The sequence below is a fragment of the Xiphophorus hellerii genome, chromosome 22 (genome assembly GCF_003331165.1).
Source record: "Xiphophorus hellerii strain 12219 chromosome 22, Xiphophorus_hellerii-4.1, whole genome shotgun sequence".
Lineage (NCBI taxonomy): Eukaryota > Metazoa > Chordata > Actinopteri > Cyprinodontiformes > Poeciliidae > Xiphophorus > Xiphophorus hellerii.
In genome coordinates this window covers 18999435-19025822 of record NC_045693.1, presented here as the reverse complement: position 1 = coordinate 19025822, position 26388 = coordinate 18999435, and the positions used below count along the sequence as shown (strand labels likewise).

The 26388-nt window shown below is 39.6% G+C and overlaps 2 protein-coding genes across 4 annotated transcripts; one reads left to right on the top strand and one right to left on the bottom strand.

Annotated features, from left to right (window-relative positions):
- Positions 1-779: 779 nt before the first annotated feature.
- On the top strand, positions 780-14986 carry edrf1 (erythroid differentiation regulatory factor 1). Of its 3 annotated transcripts, none has more exons than XM_032553454.1 (26): positions 780-873; positions 1142-1296; positions 2245-2453; positions 5086-5152; positions 5232-5357; positions 5445-5569; positions 5666-5813; positions 5938-6039; positions 6119-6240; positions 7260-7371; positions 7609-7756; positions 7845-7956; positions 8447-8558; positions 8728-9012; positions 9098-9169; positions 9257-9398; positions 9499-9690; positions 9931-10131; positions 10817-11035; positions 11140-11366; positions 11445-11603; positions 11918-12067; positions 12179-12332; positions 12432-12547; positions 12659-12831; positions 12914-14986. In XM_032553454.1, the coding sequence occupies exons 2-26, from the start codon at positions 1198-1200 to the stop codon at positions 13041-13043; spliced, it is 3702 nt and encodes a 1233-aa protein (XP_032409345.1). In that variant the 5' UTR covers positions 780-873; positions 1142-1197; the 3' UTR covers positions 13044-14986. The 3 variants fall into 3 exon arrangements, with proteins under 3 accessions (XP_032409345.1, XP_032409346.1, XP_032409344.1); XM_032553455.1 differs by having other exon boundaries at positions 12656-12831; positions 12917-14986; XM_032553453.1 differs by having other exon boundaries at positions 12656-12831.
- Positions 14592-23463, bottom strand: dhx32b (DEAH (Asp-Glu-Ala-His) box polypeptide 32b). The gene is made up of 11 exons (XM_032553458.1): positions 23080-23463; positions 22737-22930; positions 21796-22171; positions 21486-21719; positions 20579-20672; positions 19914-20063; positions 18996-19187; positions 18140-18280; positions 17833-18023; positions 16940-17130; positions 14592-16400 (listed from the first exon to the last, which is right to left on the bottom strand). The coding sequence occupies exons 1-11, from the start codon at positions 23359-23361 to the stop codon at positions 16229-16231; spliced, it is 2217 nt and encodes a 738-aa protein (XP_032409349.1). The 5' UTR covers positions 23362-23463; the 3' UTR covers positions 14592-16228.
- Between the last annotated feature and the right edge of the window lie 2925 nt (positions 23464-26388).

Sequence of the window (26388 nt, the reverse complement as noted above, 5' to 3'; positions counted from 1 at the left end):
CGAAGTGTCTCCTGTTCAGTAAGCAGCGTGGCATTCCCTGAATATAATATAATATAATATAATATAATATAATATAATATAATATAATATAATATAATATAATATAATATAATATAATATAATATAATATAAAATCAATGCATCAGTGAGTGAAATTCGTTTTAAACTGGACATAAATACTACATGAATTTAATAAATACTTTAAATTACAAAAGACATACTAAATGTGGAAAAATAATTCATTACATGTGCATTCATCATTTTTTAATGCATATGTGAGTTTTTATTTTTGTTTAAATATTCCACAATCCTGTGTTGCAACATATCATGGTTTCTTTATATGTTTCAGCTGACAGGCTCACCTGCTGAGAGGGGATAATAATGCCACAGGTAATCTGTCTGCTTCGATCCTATGGTGTATTTTACGAGTGCAGTGGTGGTTTAAGTTAATGATGGACTGCAGTACAAATATACTAATATTTGTTAAACAAAGTATGTATTTATATCGATTTGTGGTCCTTGAAAATTAAGTAGCCTACTCTAAAAAAGTGTCAACCTGGCCGTGAATTTCAGAATAAAAGCCCTCAAAATAAACGAGAAAGCGCTCCATTTTTCTAGAAAGAACTCTTCAATGTATTTCCGGTTCACGCCTCTTATCAAAATGAGTTTTTAAATTAAATATTCTTATTCATAAAGTTATGTAGCATATTAACGGTCTGATTTTTCTTCTTTCTCAATTTCCAAACAGGTTTATATTTTATAAATAGGAAATAAGAATAGTTTTGCAGTTCGTTTTACCGTTAAACAGGAAGTCGTCATCGGCTTGTTGTCAGTCTGAGAACTGCACACAGAGTGGCTGCAGATGGGAAAAAGGTAGGCTACAGGCATCTTAAACGTGTTTATTGACTAGTGGGTACACATTATTTAGACTGCGAAAAGTAATAGCAAGTTGTCATTTGACTGTGGGTTAGCTTTAGTGCTACACTCGTATTGTGAAACCACTTTTTTCCACGTTGACTGCTGTTTTCTTGAGCTAGCTTGACAGTCTGAAGTTGCCACTGACTTTATCGATGCAACTGTGTGTTTACGTACTTTATAAAGCCATTGCTTGTGTCGCTTGAGCTATATGTTTGTTTTCCAGCTGTTAGAAATACGTAGAGGATAGTAGAAAGAAGTGGAAAGACTCACTTGTCCAGTATGAGCTTGCCACCTGAGGACAGAGAGCCTGGGGTTCCCATGGATAATTCAAAAGAAGATGTTGGTGGTTCCTCTTGCACAGGAGATTACAGCAAACATGTAAGTTACCAGGTTGATCAGTATTATATTGTATTTGTTGTGTTTAAGATGACATGTTTATTGTCGTGTTTTAATAAGCAAACTGTGTACATTTGCTAAGTTTCCCGGAGTTATGTTAGTTTAATCACTTAAAAAAATCACCACAAGTGACGAGACACCCCTCAAAATCATTAAAATCTAGTTTTCTGTTAACTAATGTGGCCACAGCTGCATAGATAAAACTATATTAAGAGTAGTATGTACCACAATTTATGTCCTAATGTTCAATTTCAAATCTGAGAAGTTGTAACCCAGTCACCTAAAACATTTTAATTTAGTAAGTTATTTTAAATATTATCATATGTTAATATTTGAAAGTCACATCCAAATGTCTGGTGTTCAATTTTCTGTGGTTAGTGAAAATGTAAGGTAATTTACCTATAACAGTTCATTTAATTGCCCCAAAGCTCATGCTTCTTACGGCACAAACTGCGATACTCACTATGACAAGCAGTTTTAGACGGGACAACAAAGACAGAGGCAGAATCATGTGTCAAGCTATTATAGTGAAATAATTTCAAACTGACTACAATATCTTGTTAACTGGCAAAATATGGTACCGTCTCTAGATGTTTTACCCTGTAATATCTTAGAAATATCTGACATGTACACAGATCTACAAATTGAAATTATTCATCATTATTAAATTCATACATCTATTTTGTAAGATTTTCATACTGCTTTTAAATTTTTCAATAGTCTGGTTCTATCTCTGTAAAATCTTCCTTTTACTTTGTGACTTTTGGCTCAAGTGGGCGTGACATCAAAGTTTTATTCTAAAATCATTTTGATTGCTTTGTTGTTTTATTTTTTATTAATTGTTTTAAGTAATACAAATAAAATAAATTTGGCAGTAACATAACTATTATTTCTAAATTATAATCTGATGTCTAATTGTCTTATTTACAGGATATGACAGTATGCTTAGGAAATGGAGAAGTAAAGAGCTGCGCAGTGGTCAAGTACTCTGCTGCCCCACCTCCAACCACCTACGCCCTCCTGCAGGAGAAGACGGACCTGAAGCTTCCACCTGCCAACTGGCTGAGAGAAAACCCCCAGCTGGGCAGTGCTGGCACCACTGTGTTAGGCTCCAGCAGCAAGAGCAAACCGTTCTCTAGGTATTAGCATTTATTATTGTACAGTGGAAACGCTGCAAGTTCAGTTAGTTCGAACAAGCAAAATGTGTCTTGAAAATTTGTGTGTGAAAATAACTTTTTAAAATAGGAGGAACAAAAAGAATTTCTCCCTGTGCCTCTAAAACATAAAGATCAGTCTTTTCTACCATATTAATGGTATTAATCCTAGATAACACTGCTTAAAATACATCAAGGGAGAAATAATGAAATAAATCATAACAAAGACACTCAGTGCAGTTTCTGTGGAACCCCCATCTGTCTGAGGAGTTATGAATGACATGAGAGAGGCCATTAAGAGGTGTGAAAAATTTTGTTTAGTTAGAAGCAGCCTTAGGGTTTATACACCCGGCGTCACTTTGACCAATTTGGTTAGATCTGACGCACCTTACATAACTGTCCAGACAATGTCAGAATACAGAAGTTTTCTGCTTTTTCGAATTGCAGAAAACTGTAAAGAGATATGTGACTACATATCTCTTTGATGGCCCTAGACTTGAGCACCAATGTTGTCGCAGACACATGAAAAGCAGGGATAGCAAATTTAAAGATGTAATGCCCATGTAGCAGCAAACCATTCAGCATACTGGCAAAGCAAAACCAGGATTGTGAGAGGCGCACAGCAAGCTGGGTCATGTTCTTTACAAAACCATCCTACATATTCTTTTGTGAGGGAAAATTTGTAACCCAAGGAATCCAAATTGCTGCTGTGCACAACATCCAGCAAGATTTATTATGATCCCTATCCAACCACTTAGTCATACCACTGCATTACATCCTGTACCATCAACATTCCAGTAGACACAACAAGGGGAAATAGTGGGGAAAAAACATCATTTTGCAGTCAGAAAGAGAAAAGTTGTAAATAATTACACCGTGTTCCAAATTATTATGCAATTGATATTTTCTCAGATTTTCTTAAATGATCAATGCAAATGATGATCAGTATAATTTTCAAGTCATGAACTATTACAGTATAAATCAAATTTTACTGAACAAAGCTCCCCATGAGAACAGTATTTTTTTCAAAAATATAAAACTCAAAATGCACTGTTCCAAATTATTATGAACAGCAGATTTTCTAAACATTTTATGGATTATAAAGAACTGCAAACGGTTATTCTTTGAATGTGCAGCATTAAGTGGTCGCATGTACTAAAATCAAAAAGCTATTTCACCCAAAAACATCTTAACAGACCGAGTTACATGTTAATATAGGGCCCCTTCTTTGATATCACCATCACAATTCTTGCATCCATTGAACTTGTGAGTTTTTGGATAGTTTCTGCTTGAATTTCTTTGTAGGATGTCAGAATACCTTCCCGGAGCTCCTGTTCCAGAGGCACCAGCAGCTTCAAATAACTGTTTGCTGTTTTGTAAGGGCATTTTAACGGCTACTCTCTTAATTTGATGAATTTGTCTAACAGAAACCTTCCTCATTATGCCTTTATCTGTACAAACCCATCTTTGTTTTGAATCAGCCACAAATCTCTTCACAGTACGATAACGCTTCAGTTTTCGTTAAATATTTAATGCTTTCATACCTTGTCATACGGCCCTAAACTATCTGATGATATTTGTCAGCAGAGATCCTTTCTCTTTCTCATATTGTTTGAAACATATGGCCTGCTTAATAATGTGGACCATCCTTGTTAAGTAGATTTCCTTTAATTGAGCTCACCAGACAAACTAATCAACCCAGCTCTCTGAAATTAATTATAGTGATTCAAAGAGCCCTGACACACAATACCATCTATAAATTTAATAGCACAACAAAAAATTCTATCTTTATGACACTTAAATCCAATTTGCATAATAATTTGGAACACGGTGTATTCTCCATCGCGATAGTTAATCATTAATGCCAACTTTAGTGTGTGTGACCCAAATAAAACACGGTGTAGAAACAGTAAGATTTGTTTTTTTAAAACTTCTGTTCATGTTTTTATAAAATCCTGCAGTGGACATTTTTATTTTATCTGTATTTTGTACATTCATTGAAAGGAAAGACTCCTGTGTGTTGCAAGTTTCCTCAAGAGTTGTAAATGCCATTTTCTCTTCTAATTAAGGCTTTCACTTGACCTTGACTCCTGTTAGATGAGAACTATGTCTGCATGTTTGAGGAAGAATTGGTGCCAGTTCCCTTTTATTGCAACTAGCCAAACTCTCCTTTTAACTCATTTTTGTGAAACAAAGTAGCAACAAACTGTCATTTGTAATTAAAGTCTGGAATCTCAATATCTTGTAACTTTTGCAGTAGGCCACAATAATATAATATTTTGAGCTAAGTACTGAAAGTTCCAGATTTAAAAAGTACATTACAGTACTAAACATTTGGTATTTGGGATGACTGCTCTCTGAAAGAAATAAAATGTCTAGAAAGCTCTCAGGAAGACTGATTCCAACATACTGGATTGCCAGTTTATCCACAGTGTGATTTACACATAATTAGTTGCAATTGGCATCACTGCAGAACTTATTGTATAATTCCAAGAGCATGTAACCTTCTTGCAGCCATTTAAAAAAAAAAAGTGCCTCAGAGTGTGAAGCTTTGAATAAGTGAGAAAAACTATAAGTGAAAAACTGTATTGGGATCTTTTTTTAAAAATCCTTACAGTTTTGGGATGGCCTATGACTTCATTGACTGCATTGGGGATGACGTGGATGTCGTATCAGATTCTGAGGTTGGTAGCGCTTTTCCTTATCTTTCTAACTTGTTTCTGAAGTATGGATATGGCCAAAACTTTTTTTTGTTTTCTGCAGAACATTAAGAAGCTTCTGAAAATCCCCTACAGCAAGTCCCATGTTAGTATGGCTGTTCATCGTGTTGGAAGGACGTTGCTTTTGGATGAGTTGGACACTCAGGAACTCCTAAGAAGATCTTCTCAGGTACAGGAAGACATGTTTATTCAACTTCGTCGGAACAGTTATATTAATGACAACGTCTGTTTATTGTGCTGAAATGTTTTGTTGTAGACGGGAGATTGGACATGGCTCAAAGAGATTTACCAGCGCCTAATAGATCAAAAATGGCAGAGAAAGAAGAAGAGCAAAGAGCACTGGTATCAGAAAGCCATCCTGTCAAAGTTCCTCTACTACAGGTGAGAGTTTGGGTTTTATTTCTGGACAAATAAGTTTTGATATGCAGTTCAATTTGACTTCTAAAGATGTTGTAATTTCACTATTATATTCTGCAGTATAAATGGTGATGGGGCTGCAGAACCTGTAACAGAAGACATGATAGAAGAGGATGAGGAGAATGGAGCCGAAGAGTACAGCTCTTCATGGCCTGCTACTTTCACCAGCGCAATGTCTGAAGCAGATGAAGCAGATACTCCCAAACAGGTAACTTGGCTACCATTGGATTAATGATGGTTCCTCAACTCAAAGTTAGATTTAGGAAGCTTTAAGATACATTTTATAGGGGATGTCTACACAAATCAAGTGCTTATTTTTGTTAAATCTTCAGGAAAGTGTTCCTGTGGACAGCAACTTTGCTTTAGGTCAGGTGACATCAGTGCCTAAAGAGCAGAATCTTCCTACTCTCTTCAATGAAGGGGAAAACAGTCAGGTAGCATATTTTACTCTTCAAGAATGTAATCCTGCTGCAGTTGTTTACTTGTTTACTTATATATTATATTATGTTACAGGGTTTAAGGAACGACTTTGTGCGAAACATCATGTGGACATTTGAGGACATCCACATGCTGGTTGGATCCAACATGCCTATTTTTGGAGGTGGTCGATATCCTGCTGTTAGTCTGAGACTAAGGTTTGATGATGAATTCTTGTCTTCCCATTAAAGATCTGTGCTTGTTTTTAATTTGAAGACTAAGCAAATACATTTTGATTTGCAACTAAATATTCCGTTCCCATCCACTTTGTCTGAAAATCTTAATTTTTCTGAACACAGTAGGGAGCAGAAAATATAAGTTTTATGGGTTGACCATGCAATGTGCACATCCTTGATCCTTTTAACACTACAAGCATTGACTTCAGTGGACTGTGTTAAACAGAATGTTCTCAAACCTTTTGAAAGAGCGGGATAAAGAAAGCTGTCGTTGAAAGACAGCCAATAGACGTAGCATTTGTAGTTCACCAGGAGCCACCTCAAATATGGAGGAAACTGAACTGATGAGACCAAAATCTTACTTGGATGCAAAATGCAAGTCTCTTCAGCAGAGAGTAAATGAAAGATGGAGCTAAATGCATGACAATTCTGAAAGAAAAGGAGGCTGCAGACTTGAGATTCACCTTCCACCTGGACAACAACTTCAGTATTGTAACCGTCTGTCTGCTAATCAGTTTGCACTACAGATGCATAGGTTAGTCCAGACCTAAATTTATTTAGAAAATTTGTGGTTAGGTTTGTACTCAGTAATGCATTGCTTTGTGTTGGTATATCAAGTTACATTCCAATCAAATATTTTAGAGTTTATGTTTGTAACTTAACAAAATGTGGAAAGTTGAAGGAGTTCACTTCATGCATGTTTGTTTGAGCAGGTTTTATACTAATTTCCTTTGTCTTTGTTAAAAAGCCTAAATAAATAGACTGTTGAAAACCTTTTCAAATATTCATGCAGTACATTCAGAGCAATAGTTGAGTTGGAATAATTAAAATGTGTTCATTTTCTTGCTGACTCTTTCTGGTGTTTGCTAAGATGTGCAGCGTTAACATAGGAAAAAAAAAAACTGACCAATTTACTCAAATGTTTGTTGGACTGCTTCCAAAGATTGTTGGAGCAGCGTCGAACGCTCCAACTTGCTCTGTTTTTGTTTTTTTTCCCCCAGGGACAGCAACAAACCAATCAACATTTTAACTGGTATTGACTACTGGCTCGACAATCTCATGTGCAACGTCCCAGAGCTCGTCATGTGTTTTCACGTCAATGGCATTGTTCAGGTAAATTGCCAGAGTTAACACATTCAATAACACAAACTTCTGACTATTTAGAAATGGTGTGGACTCTATTAACATGTTAAATCTAGGCATCCAGGAGACAAAACCTGAAAACAATATTAAGCTGAGTTTTTTTTGTCTGATTTGTTTGTTTGTGGAGATTTTAGTACAATATAGCAGCTCCTTGACAATTCTTGAACATTTGTTCAATTCTTTTTGCTTTCTTGTGTTTTCATTCAGAAATACGAAATGATAAAAACAGAAGACATCCCTCATCTGGAAAACTCGACTTTCTCTACAAGGGTGGTAAAAGACATTGCCCAAAATATCCTCTCCTTCCTAAAGTCTAACTGCACTAAAGAGGGTCACACCTACTGGCTTTTCAAAGGTAGGGAGAAAATACTTTCATTTATTTGTTCTAATTGCTCTCTTTTTGTGTATCTAATGTCTGCTTCGGTCACATCTTCAATCCACAGCTAGCGGGAGTGACATAGTGAAGCTTTACGATCTCACGACTTTGTGTGAGGAGGCTGAAGAAGAGAAATATCAGAATCCCTTCACCCTTCCTGTTGCTGTTTTACTGTACAGGTGAGTAGCTTCATTATTTTATTTTTTGTATTATTTTATTATTATTTTCTGGATAGGAGCCTGTTTGTGGTGATGCTTGGTACATAATATTGAACAAAAAATCTATGTTACACATAAATTGTAATGTAAGAAAAAGGGAGAAACAGCAGAATAAAGCAAAAGGAGAAAAATCATAGAGTGAAAACTTTCAGTCAATGCAAGGAAGGTTGGAAGGAAGGTTCCATCTCAATGTAGCCCAAGATGATTGCAAAAAGTTTTTTATTTCATAAACCGTAGAAGACGTCAATACCAAAACACACGGCTGTAATGTCCTGAATGAGCATGTTATGGTAAAAGTTGAATGTTTGAAATAGCACAACGTATGCAGAGGGAAGTGTACAGGGAAAAAAAGTGAAGGAACTCAATAATGTGTAAAGTTTAAATATATATGTGAAAGTAAAATATTAAGAGTTGAGATAAGATTCTGTCGTCGTTTGTCTTTGTGGCGCAGAGTGGCCAGCAACTTGATGCTGAAGGCAAGTCAAAACAGAAAGCACTATGGCAAAATCCGAACTCTGCTCCTAAACTGCGTCAAACTTCTTGATCCGGAGAAACATCCTCAGGTATGTGAAAGAGAAAAATTCCACTTCCATTTTTACCCATATCTTTCAGAGCTGGCGTTTGGGCAACGCAGTGTGAAACCTCTTGACTCAGAGGGCAACAGCTTTTGGCCTCAAGGAACCCAACCCCTCTTTCGATTGCTTCTGTTTTTTCCTGATTGCTCGTGCTCAGATCATTGCCTCAGCCTACTACATGCTGTCAGAGCTGTTCCAGCTCGACGAGCTGCCTGACGAAGACGGAGGGGAGTCGTTGCGGGCCGGTGGCTCCGAAGACAGCTACAGCGACGAGGACAGGGAGGAAGAGGAGGAGGACGACGACTTGACAGAGGACGGCGAAGACATGGGAACCTACGGCAACCGCTCCAGGCCGCAGGATGACAGCAAAGCGGTAGCCGTGATCCGCTCCGTGGGGGAGCTGTCGGTCCCTGAGAAATACAAATCAACTCACCAAATCAGAGTAAGAGATGACTTTTAGGTATTTTCAGATTAAAGATGGAGAAAGTTTCAAAGCATAAAGCATCGCTCTGATTTTATTTCCGCAGCCAAGTTGTGCTTTTCCCGTTTCTCAAGACAAAGAGGAGCGATGCAGACATGTCCTAAGCTACGTACTGAAGGCGAGTTCTTGCATAATGTCTTGTCACAGTCTTACTGTTCAGAAGAGCCAAATCAGAGACGTAAATATGGTTGTAATAAATCCACAGGGGTTGAAAGCGGTGGATGGCTGCATCAAGAAGGAGAGCGATCTGCCCGCTGCCGACCCTAACACTCCCATTCCGCTAAAATATGAGGATGGAGGCGGCAACGGAGCTTCAGAGAAAGGCATCTCTCTTCTTCTGGAGAGAGGTGAGACTACTCTGCTCACGTCACAAAAATAAGTTAAAAATGAAATCGAAAAACACTATGCCTCAATGGTGAACTTGTGGATTTTCCCGCATGACCCCAGCGGGTACAGGGCAGGCCGACCAGAAGCACCCGACACGCTCAGGAATGATCCCAGACTCCTGGCAGCACCGTATGAAACTGCAGCTCTTCCTCAAAGCCTCCAAAGCGTACTACGTCCTGTCGGATGCTGCCACCAACCTGCTGAAGTACGGACGAGCCCTGCGCTACATCAAGCTCTCCCTGCAGTGTTATGGTGAGTGGCTTTTCCCTTCTTTTTTTTTTTCCAAAATGTGAATTTTGAAATTACATAAATAATTTGTATCGTCTCAATTCTATATTAATCTAGCATTAAAGTGTAATAAAAAACCACAGCTGAAACTACATTTATCAGTTTAAGAAATAACTTTTTAACACCCTAATGAGAATTTTCACAGTTCTTGAACACAGGTCTCTTTATGTTCCTCATTATTTTGTATTTTATCACCTTCCTCAGATGCTTACTGTTCTGTGAGCGAAACACTGCGCCCGCATGTGCTCCAGTTTCACAGCCAGTGCCTGTCACTCTGTGGAGACATTCAGCTCATGCTGGCCCAGAACGCCAGCAACAGGGCAGCGTACCTGGAGGAGTACAGCTACCAGACCAAAGAGGACCAGGAGATCCTGCACAGTCTGCACAGAGAGAGCAGCTGCCAGGGTCTGTTTTCATTCTGTATCACCTAAACTAGAGATGTCACAACGGGCCAAAATCACCAAGTCAAAAGAACTTGAGGCCAAAAAAATAAGCGGCAAAAAGGGAAAGGAAACCAAGTTGAAATACTTTAATTAAACGAGTGGTCAGATTGTTTGTTGGAAAAGGATGTGCCAATTATTATAGAGAAGGGATTGTGTAGGTTTGCTTATTAAAGGAAAGAGGCCCACTTTGCAAATTTTGAAAGGTCTGAACAATACACAATAAGATTCATGTCACTTTTATTAAAAGTTATATAGCCGTGTTTAATAGATTCCCTAAAAGCAGATGTGGATGCACCGGAGCCTGCTGGTTAGACGTGGTCCTCAGAAGGTGCATAGTTATTGAATTCTTTGTGTTGTAGCCAGCATCTTCTGTTGCAATATTTTAATTTTAATATTTTTGATTTGGCATAATTTTGTCCTGATTAAAAATAAAAAAGACTCCATCTGCCTCAACCACCTGTGCAACTCAAGAATTTGTGTCATTCTTGAGTTGCACAAAATCAGTCCAGGGCCCACAAATGGACCCCTGGCCACACTGACTTAAACACAGATATAAAAATGATTTTAAGTTTTTATTGTGATTGCTTTTTTGCTTTTTTTACTTGGTCTTATTGATTATATTAATCATCTTTCTTTCTTTTTATTAGACTTCAGCATGGCAACAGATCTGGCCATGGACCCCGAGTACCAGCTGTTTGTTAGCTGCAGATGCTACGAGGCGGCACACGACATGCTCACATCCGAGGTGTTGAAAGATCAATCCTCCGACCAGCTGTCCCAGGTCCTCAGACGGCTGGGAAACATTCGCAACGAGATGGGGGTCTACTACATGAACCAGGCAGCAGCCATGCAGACAGAAAAACGAGGTGTAATGTGTGCACTTATTTGTTTAGCATTCACGGGATTTCATGAATCAATTTTCCTACCGGCGAAAATGTCAAACTAAGCTGTTGTCTTGTTTCTGTTCTAGTGAAGAAGTCTGTGTCTGCAGCGGAGCAGGACTTGTGGAAGAAGAGCTTCAGCTTCTTTGAAAAAGGAATGAAGGACTTTGAAGCCATCAGGGACAGCACCAACACGGCCTTACTTCTGTGCAACACCGGCAGGCTGATGAGGATCTGCGCTCAGGCCCACTGTCCTGTCTCTGCCGGCGAGAGCAGAGGAGAGTTCTCTCCAGAGGAGGCCCTTTACTACAATAAGGTAATATATCAAGGAATATTAAATGTATCTAATATAAAATAGTTTTTTCCATTTATACTTTTTTTTTTTTTACTTCAGGCCGTAGACTATTACTTGCAAGCTTTAAGGGCGCTGGGTAGCAGAAAGGGCCACCCAGCTGTATGGGACAGTGTGAACTGGGAGCTGTCCACCACCTACTTCACCCTGGCTACGCTTCTGCAGGATTACGCACCACTGTCCAGGAAGGCGCAGGAGCAGGTCAGTCCACACACACACACACCCACACACACACCCACACACACCCACACCCCCACACACACACACACACACCCACGCACACACATCACAACACCACACCAGGCATTTCTTCCACTTCCCAGGAACACTTGACAATAATAACAGGCATATCATCAAACATCAACAGTTTCACTCTTTGCATTGATACACTGAAATGATTCAGTTCAAATGATATTCCGATTTATTTAGGTGCACATATTCAGTGCCCAACTTGCTCCGACAACGTTGCATTTCCTCCACTTCAAAAGCTGCGTTTTTATGTTTTGATTGTACAGATTGAACGGGAGGTGACCGATGCCATGATGAAGTCCTTGAAATACTGCGACCTGCAAACCGAGTCGGCCCGGCAACCGCTGTACCAGTACAGAGCCGCAACCATCCACCACCGCTTGGCCTCCATGTACCACAGTTGCTTTAGAAATCAAGTACGACTCAGTTCTGATGATCTTATTTATCTGAAGAACTCCTTTCCTGTGTTGCTGTGTCACTTGTTGCTGCATTTGTGTTCTGAGAAACTGGCTGCGCTTGTGACGCAGGTGGGGGACGAACACCTGAGGAAGCAACACCGCAGCCTGGCGGAGCTTCACTACAGCAAAGCTGTCTCTCTGTTCCTCAGCCTCAAAGACGCGCCCTGCGAGCTGCTGCGCACGCTGCTGGAGAGGGTGGCTTTCACAGAGTTCACCATGACAAGTGGGATAACTTTTCATCTTAAAAATGTTTTGGACTCCTGTGCGATCATTTCTTTTCCAAAACCTTCCTACAGTTAGCCATGTTGTGTGTTTTTTAAAGGTCAGAGCAGCAGCGTGGCTAAGCTGAAGAGCTTGATTGGAGCAATAGAGATCATGTCAGAAATCCGCCATGCTTTCCAGCTGATCCAGAAGGAGCTGTTGGAGGAACAGGAAGAAGTAAGTAAAAACTTGAAATCCCTCTTCTAGTAAATCCCTCTAGTAAGAGGGATGTACTCACTCTGACCACATATTGTTGTTCACAGCATAATGCTCTCTTCCTCCCAGCAGCAGACTGAACCATCTGCCGCCGAGTCACCAGACTCTCCCGATAGGGTCGGCGGCTCCAGGTCTGGATTGGACCTCCAGGAAGTGCTGAAGTTAATTGGCGTGTTTGAGCCAAGTTTCTCCTTCCTGCTGTTACAAGTGATCAAGCTGATGACGACGAGCAAGCGGAAACCAAGGTGAGCAGCTGTCTAAAACCCTGCGTGCGATCTTCTTTGTCCAGCTCATCGCTGACCAGCTCACCTCTGTTTTGCTCTGCAGCAGTAAAGACGAGGAGATGTTGAAAAACTACAAAGCCGTGTACTCCAAGTTTCTGCGCGCTGAGAAAGACGCGCCCCTCCTCAGTCGTGTTGAGCTCTACATTGAGCTCCTGCAGCAGCTGACCCCGTAAACAGGAAGTGACAACACAGGAATAAAAGGAGCTTAAAGCACAGAGAGGACAAGAGGAGTACAGTGTGTAGCAACTTCAACTACAATTGTCTCTGCACTCTGAGGTTAAGAGTATTATGATTAGATGCCTTTTCCACTCAAAATGTACTGACCAACCATGTAATGTCCTTAAGGAGTGCAAACCCCTGATACTTTATTATGAAAGAAAGTTTGCTGCATCTATTGAGAAAAGCAGCGGGATAACATAGCTGGAAATTTGTAGTTTTGCAGTTCCATAGCTACTATTTAGGTTCTGACATAAGCTTTTGAGTTTTGCCTCCACACACAACGATTGTTTTATTTATTCTCACACATAAAAGTGACGTTACTGACTATGAACATCGATAAGTTAATTTATTTCATTATTAAATAAAAAAGAAAAACTCTCAGTATAACTTATTATACACAGTAATACATTTCATTCATTTATTTTTGTTCATGTTAATGTTTCACTCACAACTGATGAAAACCCAAGAATCTGTTTTTCAGAGCATTATATTGAATCCTTTTTAGACAGCTTAATATAATATTGACAATTATATTCATGGAGAACTTCATGTACATAATTGTCAATATTACATTAAGCAGTCAGCAGTCTTCACCTTGACATTTAGGCCATAACATTTTTGTATTAAAAAAAACTTCTTTTTTTTTTTTCTGGAGGAAAAAAGTGGATTTTCATCAGACATCAAAATAATCTAGATTTTAAATGTATCACTTTCTGTTTAAAATGAAAATTCTCAGATATTGCAATATATGGAAGTAAACTTGCAATACTGAAGTAATATAACTAGCTAACTGTGCTAGTATACACGGATGGATCTGCAAATGTAGAAATATTTTCCAGTCATTGGCATCAGTTCTCATAAAATAATAAAAGAAATCTGCCCATTTGAAGAGATCGATTTCATTTGGTTCGGATGGTGACGTCAAGCACTTTGCACTTTTTTTTTTTTTCCTTTCCTGCCGTCACCAACTGGAGGCTGTTAGATTGAATGCAGTGAGTTATTTATTATAGAAACACTATAATGAGTGTCAGGGTTGTTGTTGTTTAATAGTCCAACCAAGAACTATGTGTTGAATTTGAGTAATCAAACTTGATTACAGCTATAAGGACTTTAAATACTTCTCACAATGAAAACCCTAAACTGAACCTCCTCTGGAGCGAAATGCATCTCTTCTAGATAATGATTTGTTGATCTAGTGTCAAACAGATCCACCATCATGATACTGAAAACTCTGACATTCATCTCAACACAGCCGGCTAGGCCATCTATCTTGCTTTGTAGTACAGCCATATGTGTCAGTACTTTGACTAGGCCTTCTGAGAAGCATTTAAGTAATCTGTTATTTACAGCTTTTAGGTGTCAGATAACAAACTCGAACTCAGGCAACGCTGTTAATTTTTTTTAGGGGCAGGGACTATTATTATCTGTATCATTTATTTTAACATCTGCATCGTGGCAGTGGTTTCTGTTCACATCACCACTTTTAAACTGTACATTTTTTCAGTAAGGAATTGTACATTGAATGTTTAAATTTATTACCAATGTAGAGTTTGACTCTACCAACAGCCAGACTTGTAGACGTTTCTAACTTTCTAGCAAAGAAATAAATTCTTTTCCTCGAGGCTGAGATAAATTATTCATCATTGGGTCAGATCGGTTCCAGGTTGTGTGGCGTATTTTTTTTTTGGTTTTTTTTGTTTATCAATAATGCTGTGAAAAAAAGTTAAGTGATTTTGGTTAAGTTACAACATTTGCTTTAGAAATTGTGCAATAGTTGAGCAACATTCAATGCAAAAATCAAAAGAGCTGGACGTGTCCATAATGCTGTATGTAAGAAAGTGACTCTATTTTTGTTTTTGCATGGTTGCTCTAAGAAGTAAAGGACTTTTTAATTCTAGTATGCTGTATTTCTTCAAAGGTCTGTGTTCTATATGCAAGAGTTAAATCATACATTTAAAAAAGATAGATATGTTTTCTTTGCATGTGATATTTTGATCTAAAATGCCTGAATGCATTTTTTTTTTTAAATCCAGTTTAACATGACAGGTTTTTAAAGGTACCACCATGTTCTCTCACAAAGCCAGCAGGTGTTATTGCACATGAGTTTTGTAGTTGAAGAGAGGACATCGTATTTACACTGTGGAGCCGGCTGCACTCCGTGACCCTGTTGTCATTAAAGCGAGTCCACAGCAGATGGAGCTGCAGGCGTGTCCAAACTGTTCATGCACCTCATTAATCAAACTCGACCCTCTGTGCTGCAGGGTTGGACAGTAAGGGCAGAAAAAATAGAAATGGGAACCAGAGAATGGTTAACTATTTAGAAAATAACCAGGAAGGACTCAAACCATTGCTATACGCTTAAATACACTGACGGGTGCGAATATAACAAATTTGAATCTTTCATAGATGTGCTTTTTTTGCATCAATTTGGGATGATATTCAGAAGCATGATTTATCATAAGAGAGCACATGTTTCTCAAGCTCCAGAGTCCAGTGTTGATGTGTTTTACAACACTGCATTCACCACCAGCTAGGGAAGCCCAGTCCACAAATCCCTCTATGCACAGCAATTTGCTATTTGACAAACTGCTGTGGGTGCTATCTATATGCCAAGCCTCTGGATTGTATATACTTGTGGCCATGGAAGTGATCAGAACAGCTGAATTTAATTATCTGGATGGGTGACCCAATACATTTGGTAACATAGTATACATATTTGACCCTGTACTGTATATATAAGTTTTACCCTAATTAAATTCAAACTTGTGTACCAAATTGCACTTTTTAATAACTGTTTTGTCATTCCACCCAGTAAAAACAATGACTCAAGTGCGTCTTTAGTCTTAAAATTATAACAAATGTATGTAAATATCTCATTTGTACTGAGCAATAATGCCAAACATATATGTTAAATATTTTAATTTTTATATTAGTGCACTGTACATTACTATTTAAAATAAAACCCTGACTGATAAAGAAAAGGAGGAGGGGCACAAATGGAGGGAAAGGTGAATGCTAGAAATAAAAATCGAGGACATTGTGACAACAGCTCAGCTATCTGGATGGTGTCGATGCTAGAAGTGAAGACAAGCTAGGTCTTAGTTTGTCCAGCCGTGACCGGAAGCGGGGGGTCTGACAGTCACTGTATGACGCAGCGGTCAGACGTCTGGTCTTCCTGGGGTTCCTGGCTTGACGAGCGCTTGTTCTCCTCGTTCTGAGACGCTCTGCCGTTCAGTATATTCTGCAGGAGGTCTTTGCTCTCACTCGATGGCAAGTTGTAGAAAAAGTACTGTGGCATCATTTGAACGAACCTGCAATCAAGGAGAACAATGTTAGGTGCCGTAAATGTGCTGAAGTGATTCAATGAAACATATTTTCAGTCTTCAGAAATGCCCACTTTTGATGGACTGAAGACACAGGACACTTCTCAGTTTCAAACCCTTAAATCAACATCCGAAGATTATGAAACGCAGACGGGCATCAGTCAGTCAGCAAAGCTTTACATTTACACTCTAAGCTGCTGCTCGGCATTCCAGTGGTTCTGGGTAATCTGTAATCCTCTCTCCAGCAAGCAGACACTAAAGAACAGGATTTGTAATTCCTCGCTCCACAGCCAGCACAACTAGTCTCTCCCGAACCGAGACTTTAAATATGGTTCAAAGGAGTCAGGGGAACGTGTCTGTCTGATTAGGTTTGAGCCAAGATACTGCGGGGTTTCTGCAGGGCGCTTTCAGGCAGTAAGAGAGGCCGCAGCTTCAGTTGTGAATCTGCTACGTAGCCAGTTTTTGAAAAAATTGAGTGCATGAATAAAAGTGCTCAAGGAGGGGGAAGAAAAGTTAACAAGGCTTACTCCTCAGGCTTTATGTGGGTGACGGTGCGGAGGCAGTTGTCCTCCGAGAACGTGTGCTCGTGGAAGAGCACCCACTCCGGCAGGCCCAGCTTGGGGCTCTTGGCTCCATATCCAGACATCGGATGGATCTGTGCCACGTGTTTATGAGTCAGAATGAAATAGTTCCCCGATCCATCAACATCCCGAGCCACCTGAGGGGAATCAGAGCCAAAGCAAGAGTCACTCCATAGGAAGATTAATGAAACAATAAAGAGAGAGACAGAGGGAGAGAGAGAGATGGAGCATGCAAACAGAAAGTGCATCATATGATTTTTTTTCCCCTTTGAGTGGGAAACAAATAGAGGACAAATCTAAGTGAATAAGAAAAGACATGCTGGAATAAAATCCCTGACAGCTGCATCAATTGGCTATGCCGCACAGCATCCTAATTTCTGAAGCGTGATTGAATCTCTTAATATCAGGCTGAATTTGCTGCAGCAGTGTGGCAGTATTCAGGCCTGGGTGCTGCAGTGTAATTCAAGTCAGCTTCCCAGAATATGTGGTTAATCACAATTATTTCATGATGTAAAAGAGAGGGAATTGCTTTGTTAGATATGGTTAGGTTGGTTTAGATGGACAATGTAAATCTATAATAAGGTCAGTACTTCTTTATTGCACATTCCCTACAGCCAAACCTGAAAATGTAGAAGGAAATCTCACTTTTTCTGTCATTTAATTGGTCAGGGAGAGATCATTGAACCTTCCTTCAAGCCAGAAACACCATCTTACTGTAGGCATTTAAAGACCAATAAAGAACAGCCAGTATAATTGCAAATGTACGTATATTCAGATTACATGAGCCTGTAAATATCCCACAGTGCACCCATCAGGCAACAATAGCTGCAATATCTGACCTGCATGAAAAACCCTGCGAGCAGGGCTCTCTTGATGTTGACCGTGTTGCCTCGGCAGCCAAAGGCAGGCGCTGAGACAGGCAGCTCGATTCTCCTCAGCGTGTCAGTGAGCTCGGTTCGAAGAGCATCGGCCGTCAGCAGGGCAGTGTGGTTGAAGAAGAAGTCCTGACACCACTTCTCTTCATCGCAGTCTGACACAGCAGGGAAAGAATGTGGTGAGGAAGGATTTCGAGAGTTAGATGGTGAAATGGGAATTAATATGGCCTAATGTCACTGTTTTTTGCTTTGTTTTTTTCCCTGAACTGACATTCATCCTGCTGACACTGTTTGAAAGCCTTGAAGATGTTGATGAGGGTGAAGTGGTCTCCTTCCGGGTGCTGGAACTTCATGCGGCACTGGGCTGCCTCTGGCTTCAGCTCCACAGCTGGAACCATGAAGCAAGAGGGTGCTAAAAAGATACACAAGATAATACTTACTTACTAAAACAGTTGGTGCTCATATAAACATGCTAATACAAGCTGAACATTTACACATCTGATCATATTTCAAACCACAACATCAATGGATTTTATAAGGATTTTTTGTGACAGACCAACAAAATAGTCCGTCCATCCATCCATCCATCCATCCATCCATCCATCCATCCATCCATCCATCCATCCATCCCGATGGTCATAGGGAAGTTGTGGTGCCTATATCTATCTGTTAATAATGGTGAAGCGGAAGTGAAATTATACATGGTTTTTATATTTAATAAGAATCTGAAAAGTGTTGTATGCATTTGTATTCAGTCCCCCTTAGTCAATACATCGTAGAAACAACTTTGACTGGGCCCTTCTGATGCAAGAACTTTGACATGAACTGTTTCACTGTTTCTCTGGCTATCAAGAGACACAAAGTGCACAAAGTGAAAAAGTGATAGCTGGTTGCAAATGATTTTATTCAGGGGTTTGGAGTAAATCGGGTGGATACAAATGCACAAGACAATTTTCTAATCTGTTATGCATTTATTTGTGTTGGTATATTTTATCAAATCCCAGTAGCATCCATTGACATTTATGGTTGTACTAAAGGTGAAAACCACAGAGAAACACTTTAAGTGACTTCATGATTTTGCGCGTGCCCATTGTTTTTTAGATTGGTGTTAAAATCCCATACATCACCTGTTAGCATGGCTGCAATGATGACCACTTCGTTGACACAGTCAAACTCACAGGAGGCCAGCACAGTCTTGGCCATTTGAGGCTCCAGTGGGAACTCAGACATGATGATGCCCATCTCAGAAAGGTTCCCGTCGTTATCCAGAGCTGCCAGGTAGTCCAGCTCCTCCAGTGCCTGCATCAGACTTCCAGGGTCTGGAAAGAGAGATTTCAAAGGAGGCGTGTGGGATAATGTTCAAAATGTTAGACACGAGCAAAGGAAAGAGGATTTATAACTGTATTTAACCATATTTAAACTGGGTGATCATTAATTCCACACAAATCTACTTTAAGTATTCAAAGTCTAGCACCCTGCTGGGAATGTTGAGAACGTAAGGGCAGCAGCAGATTACAAAGATGTAATCCTTGCCAACATCTGCCTCATACCGCTACGCAAAATAAAAACTGGTTCATGTTATGAGTTAGTTTTTTTTTATAGTGTTAAATGAGAAAGCCGAAACAAGAGGGAAAGAAAGGTTTCCTATTATCTGCTCACCCTCACACCGGCTCAGCCATGCCTGTGCTCTAATCAGCTAATGAGTGTGTGTGCGTGTTTTGTGGTGCTTTTTTGTGCATAAATCCGACGAGAACAAAAGCACACGGAAGGAGGTCAGCGCTGAAAGGATGCTCACAGAACAGGAGCTGTCGGCTCAGCTGAAGCATGGCTCACTGCCTTTCAATAATAACAAAAAGAAAAAAAAAAGTTCCTGTCTGCTGGAGCAAAAAGAGAACAAAACCGATTGGACCGAAAGATTCTCTTGTCCAACAATAAGTGAATTTTTAGGGATGAACACTGGCTTACCTGTTGCAAAAGCATCAAAATATTCAATGTTTTTTGTTTTTTTTTTGCTTGTTTTAAGCCTGTGAACACATAAATCTCACCTGGCCTGTCGATAAAGTGACAGTGACCCAGCCCGGCGATCTCCATCCTCTTTAGGAACAGCACGGTGGAGGTGATGTCAGACTCCACAATACGAGGACGAATCTTTGCAGGAAGCTGTCTCTCTTTCGGGTAAAGGCGAAAACACTTGCCTGCAGGACAGAACGGTAATCTTACACACAGCTGGATAATCACAACTACAGATTTACATTCACTCACTGGCCACTTTATTAAACCCAGATAGATCAATTAGCTGGCTAAGGAAAAAAATTGGACGATAACAGACTGAAAAACACCAGACTGATGCAATTTGGTTCTGGCTGTCCGCTCAGATGCTGGTTCACGATTTGGTGTAAACAACAGTTTGGTTTTGATGCAGTAGTATGGGAGATATTCTCTTGACATGATTGAATTGTTGCTAAACATGTACATTGTTGAAAAGCCACAGAATGCTCTTCTTTGGGTGACTGAATTTGATCAATTTGCAAAGTTTAAATGAGCTCAAACTGGTTTTATTGAACATGGAAGTAAGTTCACTGTCCTCTACTGGCTTGCACAGGCACCATATCCAAAACAACACCTCTGAGATTTGGCAATCATAGATTCTAGCAGATTTTGAAGGTCAAAGGGTCATCTAACCAGCAAGAAATACCTAAAACATGCTCACCTGTTGGACCAGCCAGCTGTTTGCGGCACTCGCTTTGACCTGAGCTGATTGGCTGGATGATGACAGAGTTTGTTCTGATTCTCGGGTTGTAAACCTGCAAAAACAATGACAAAGAGGAGTTAGAGAGGTCCAGAACTATATATTTACGTCTTTAAAAAAGTTTTTTTCCCTGCATCACAGAAGCAAGGATATGTTTTTGTTATTTTTCTTTTAATACACTTCACTGGCATCTTTGATACACAAACATACACTCTGACATAGCATCTCTGCTGAGGCTGTTCGCACAGACATCAGCAGATAACAGGAAGCTAAGCAAATGCTATTCACTGTACTGATAATGCTAGACACATACACAAAATAATACAGAATGTGTAAAATAGCAACTCTGCAATATTTTTTTCTTGTTTAGAATTATTAATAAAATACTGTTTAATAGTAGAGCAAAAACACCTCGCTCCCTCACATGGTGTGAAGGTATTTGTTCCTTATATTAAGAACATTAGGTATTAGGATGAACCGAACTGTTGCTTTGTGATATGGGTCATTTTGAAATGTGCAGAAAAACAGAAAAGGAAAAAAAAAATTGTGAAATATAATTGAGTTGTGTTGGAAGTTTCTGCAGTTGGATTTTCACCTGTTAAAATACCTCTGACCTGAATCCAGGTTACTTTACTGAATTCTTTGAGTTTCAGGAATGCAGATATTTGACCTTGGACGTTTTTTGATATTTTTCTGTTTTTAATTATTGTTTTATTTTACCACAAACTTTGTATTGTTAAGATGTTTTAAACGGACTCATAAAGTAGAAAGAAAAGTTTTTAGTTCATAAATTACAGCTTGCTGAATGGGCCACAAATATCTGATCGCTGTGAGATCACAAGAGCACAAGAAATCATGCAAAACTTACATATCTTTTTTCCACTCCAGCATCAATAACAAAGTTAATTGAGCTATAAGCCCAGAAGAAGTCCTCATTTGGACTGCTTGTGAGGAACACTCGTCTGGTCTGACCCGCCTCCTCCCCAAACATCGGTAGACTCCCAGGTTGGTCAGGATGTACAGCTATGGGCAGCAGCTCACCCAGACCAGGTGGCAAGCCTCGCTTTTCATGACACAGGATGTCATGGGCCAGATCTATTTCCTAATTGAAGACATACAGAGATAATTCAGCAACAAAACTATTTTGTCAGACTTAGGACGTCAGGGCTGCGTCTTACCTGCATCGTCACCAGAAACACAGCCACATCCCCCGGCTCCTTGGAGCGATGGATCTCCAGCACGAGACGGAGAGCAGAACAGAAGTAGTTGTCACCCGTGCTGCTGTACGCCACCTCCCCAACCTCTGGGGCCTCCAGGTGGATGGCTGGCAGTGCTGACCCAGTGAAGAGGTTCAGCTGCTTGGGGTCCGGTTTGGTTGCAGACAGGAGGACCACACGGAGCTCTGGCCTCTGCAGGGCGACTTCTTTCAGCAGACCCAAAAGCACATCGGTAGCAACGGTCCTCTGGTGGGCCTGGTCTACGATCACCACACCGTAACGCTCAAGCAAAGGGTCTGACATCATTTCCCTCAGCAGCATATCATCTGTGGAATACCTGAGGCAAAATTGATTAAAAAAAAAAAGTTTGGTTAATCCTTTATTCAAGTCTGTCGTGTCTAGATGGCAGATCTCAAGGACTGTTACAGTCTTTACGTGTAGTTTGGAGGTATTTTCAGGTCTGCATTATTGTAAAATTAAAATATATACTTTTAATTTTTTTAAAGATATACTTAGGAATGGCTTCCTAATAAGAGAGACTTTATTACCATTTCAGGTTCACTTGTCGTATTTAATTAAATTTAGAAACTACCTTTTATCACAATGTTTCTTTTACTACCGCTTGTTTATCTCATCTCCCCCAACCCCCCACAGGGCAGAGTTCCTTTGTCCCCCAGCTGACTTATGAGGCACCCACATGGCGAGTGTGACATATGGGTGGTCATTGAGCGGGGCAGCTGTGACGCAGCAGCTGAAAAGAGCCCCTCTAGCCTTTTGTTCTCGTCTCGGCTGAGATTTAATAAAAGGCCAGTTGATTTAGCAGTGTGTGTAATGAAAAAAAAAAAAGTTGGTCTGTTTTTTTTTTGCTTTTTTAAAATTTTTCAGCACCACTTTTTCATTACCTGAGGAAAGTTTCACTGGTGCAGCAAGTTTCCAAGGGAATGGTGTACCCGACCTCATGACCGATGTTGATGTCCATCTCATCGGCCACTCTCAGAGCGAGATCAACCGCCTGCTGTGGATGAATCTGGGTGCACACCACCATCCCATGCTGGAACCGGACCGAGAGGCAGAATTCAGCACACCACTGAGGAATCTGATGCAAAACAAAAGTGGGATGGATTACTCCCAATAGTTAGCAGAAAATGAACTTGTTTCACTAAAAAAAAAAAAAAAATTCACTTTGTCTTTGCATTGCTAAAAGCTTTAATGATTTTCTACAGAGAAAAGATGTAAAGTACTCACTTGAGAGCTTCTTCCAGTTTTGGCAAAGCCACTAAGAACCACAAACTGTCCTTTGGTCAAAGAATCCATAAATTCATCCTTTGCTCTCCACACCGGCAGCTCTTTCCTTTCTTTTAGCAGTTTGTAAAACCTTGATGAGTAAGGAAGTCCATCAAACTGATTAAGCTCCAGGATATCATCGTATTCTTTGTCTCCCTGACTCAAAGTCTCGGAGTCTGAACAACACGGGGACTTCCCTTCGAAGCAGCATTCTCCACTCAAACTCAGCATGTGTTGCTCCATCTCACTTGAGTTTTCAGTTTTCCTGACCACCACCTCATGTCCAGGTCCATACAGATTTAGTTTGGGGAGGTCCACGGCTCTGCTAGACGGCAACAGGGACCGCCTTTGCAAGTGAAGCCAAGTGAAAGGCTCAGTGGGAGCCCAGCCCAGCACTGTCATGTGGGCGTTAATCCCACAGAAGTAGTGTGGGCATCAGCACACAACACACACGCACACACACGCATTGATTTGAGCAGATTGGCTCAAGGGGCCTGTTGTTTACAATGAACAGCATAACAACAACCACCACAATCTGCCCATTGTGGAATTACACATTTGTTCAAATGTGATGACATTTAGAAATTAATTTGCTATTTGAGGAGAGGCTTGGTAATAAAGTTAAGAGGGTAGCTCTGATCTGCTTTTATTCTTTGCAATATTTCCACATAAGTGTATTTACTCTGTAAATTTGATGTAAAAAATACTTTACTGTCTTGGTTTGCTCTTATATTAAAGATAAAAAAATAATATTTCAAAATTAAGATGAGCTACGAATACTACAATAAAGAGTCTCGACATGCCATGTATATTTAAATATAAAAAAATGATTTAGGTAGATGAACTTTATGACAGGTGCGCCTCAAAATATTAGTGTCATGTAGTAAGAAGAAAGTTAATTGCTTGGCGTTGCCAGTAGATGGCACTGTGATTATGTTTTGTTGAGAGATCAGAGAGATGAATGACGTTTGTTCTGAGTGGAAAAGGTCAGTGTTGTAGTCAAGACCATGCGGTCAAGACCACCTAACCCGAGACCAAGTCAACACCAAGACCAAGACTTTTAGGGTCCGAGATCAAGACCGAGAGAAGTCGAAACCGAGTCAAGACTAAGACCAGGTTTTCTAAACTACGCACAAAATTAATTTTTTGGTTGTACCTTTATTTAAAGACAGTAATATCAAAAGTAAAAAAAAAAAAATCCTGTCATATACACACCTACCTTGAATAACTGCGACTATAAACAAGAAAAACAAAAATGTATATCAGAGAAAGCCAATTCTCCATAACAGTGTCGGGCGGTATAAATCAGTCTTCATACTTGTTTTTGTTTTAGCCAATGTTTCGTCTGGGAATCGAAAACTCGTAAGATCAGTTTCCAAGTACAAGGAGCCAAACTAGGCCTCGATAAACACTGACACGATTTCATTCGAATCCACAAATGTTTTAGTCATAAGGCTGGGCGTCCATTTGGATTCCGCATCTTGGGAGATCAGAAAATATCATTAATAACGATTCATTATTAATCGAGGTCCCAAAGTTCATGAAAATCAGACCGACTGTTTTGTATCTCTGTGCGGCCACGTGATAGCCTCATTTTTTTTTCATATGCTCACGCAGAAGCTGCGTCATATTTTTATCCAGCAAATTGTATATTAAGACAACAGATCAGTGTGGTTACACCCCCTAAAAACTTTCCATCAGCTGTCGGCTGTTATCCTGAATTATGTCTCAGCGTCATGGCAGCACAGTGCTTCCCATACATGGAGGGGGAAAAATCATAGCAGTCTCAGTCCATTGAACAATACAGAATATAAACAAGCAAATAGTGTATTTCTTATACCATCATAAGCCACAAATGGTGTTAAAGTGTACATTTTCTGTGTGTAACTTGTTTCAGATATTTTCTACATTATACTAAAACAATATGGTTGGGTTTAATTCTCTTTCATGCTCAGTCTTCAGTGTAAGACAGTTCAGGACGCCCCCTTGTGGATTTAAATAATCCCTTCACTCCTTTCAGAGGCTGAGATTAATTGTTGGTGTGTTTTTCAGAAAAGAAAACATTTAAAACCCATTACTTTAGAGCAGTAAACTGCCATGTAACAGAAGCATGTTTTCTGATTGCTGGTTCAACGCAAACACAAGTTTTAGACAAAATGGGAAGATTTCTGAATTAAAGGTTTCCGTTCCATCAATTTTCCGCAGGTAAATCTGTAAATGTAACCATCAAACGCCATACAACAAACTCATATGGTATTTTAAAACGCAAAATGCACATTTCACTTTACGCTGACCCAGAAGAAAAGCTGTTGAATATAGTCATTTCAGACTATGAGCTCTCATTCATTTTACAACATTTTTCTGTTGGATAATAAATTAAGGGGGGAAACAATCTGAAGAGCCACTTTGGAGCCGAAAGAGCCAGAATTCCCATGCTGGCATGAGAATTCCCATGATGCCATGAGAATTCCCATGATGCTGTGATCCCTGAGCTCAGACAGGTGGTCAGTCCCACAGTAACCTGATTCAGAAAACCTCACCTGCACACAGAGACCAACACCTTTAGGAATAAAATTGGAACTGATCTTAGAGTTTTCTTTTCCCAGACGAAACATTGGCTAAAACAAAAGCAAATATGTGAAGACTGATTTATACTACAATGTTATGGAGAATTAACTTTCTTTGATATATATTCTGATACACATTTTTATGTTTTTCTTGTTTATGGTCACAGAAATTCAAGGTAGGTGTCTGTGTATATGAAAAGAATTTCTGACTTTTGATATTACTGTCTTTAAATAAAGGTACAACCAAGAAATGAATTGTGTGCATAGGTTAGAGAACGCATGCACTCGTGGTATATTCATTAAACCTAGAGTGAAATCATTCAAGCCTTTATTTCATTTTTAGATGGTGAAGGCTTAGAGAATGAAAATCCCAAATTATGTGTCTCAGAAAATTGGAATATTGCTCAAGATTACAAATACAAATATATATATACTTACTAAAAGGTGTTAAGTGTTTCTGTGTACATGGAAGATTCAAACACTTTTCTGGAACTTTCTGAATATGGCAGAAAGGATCTTTAATTATTTTTTTGACCAGATTAGGTCAGTCTTGACGTGCTATGATTTTATATATATATATAAGATATATATATTTGAAACAGAAGCATGAGATTTCTGCAGACCACAAGATAGTCACTGACACCCACAATGAGGGTAAGCCACTAAAGAATATTGCTAAATAAGCTGTGTGTTCACTGGATTA

Coding starts and splice junctions, on each gene's coding strand:
- edrf1 (XM_032553453.1), top strand. CDS start 1,198: ATGAGCTTGCCACCTGAGGACAGAGAGCCTGGGGTTCCCATGGATAAT. Junction 5,358..5,444: donor TCCTAAGAAGATCTTCTCAG/GTACAGGAAGAC, acceptor GTTTTGTTGTAG/ACGGGAGATTGGACATGGCT. Junction 9,013..9,097: donor AATCAACTCACCAAATCAGA/GTAAGAGATGAC, acceptor TTATTTCCGCAG/CCAAGTTGTGCTTTTCCCGT.
- dhx32b (XM_032553458.1), bottom strand. CDS start 23,361: ATGGAGCAACACATGCTGAGTTTGAGTGGAGAATGCTGCTTCGAAGGG. Junction 20,673..21,485: donor CTGGAGTGGAAAAAAGATAT/GTAAGTTTTGCA, acceptor TTGTTTTTGCAG/GTTTACAACCCGAGAATCAG. Junction 17,131..17,832: donor TCGCAGGGTTTTTCATGCAG/GTCAGATATTGC, acceptor GATTCCCCTCAG/GTGGCTCGGGATGTTGATGG.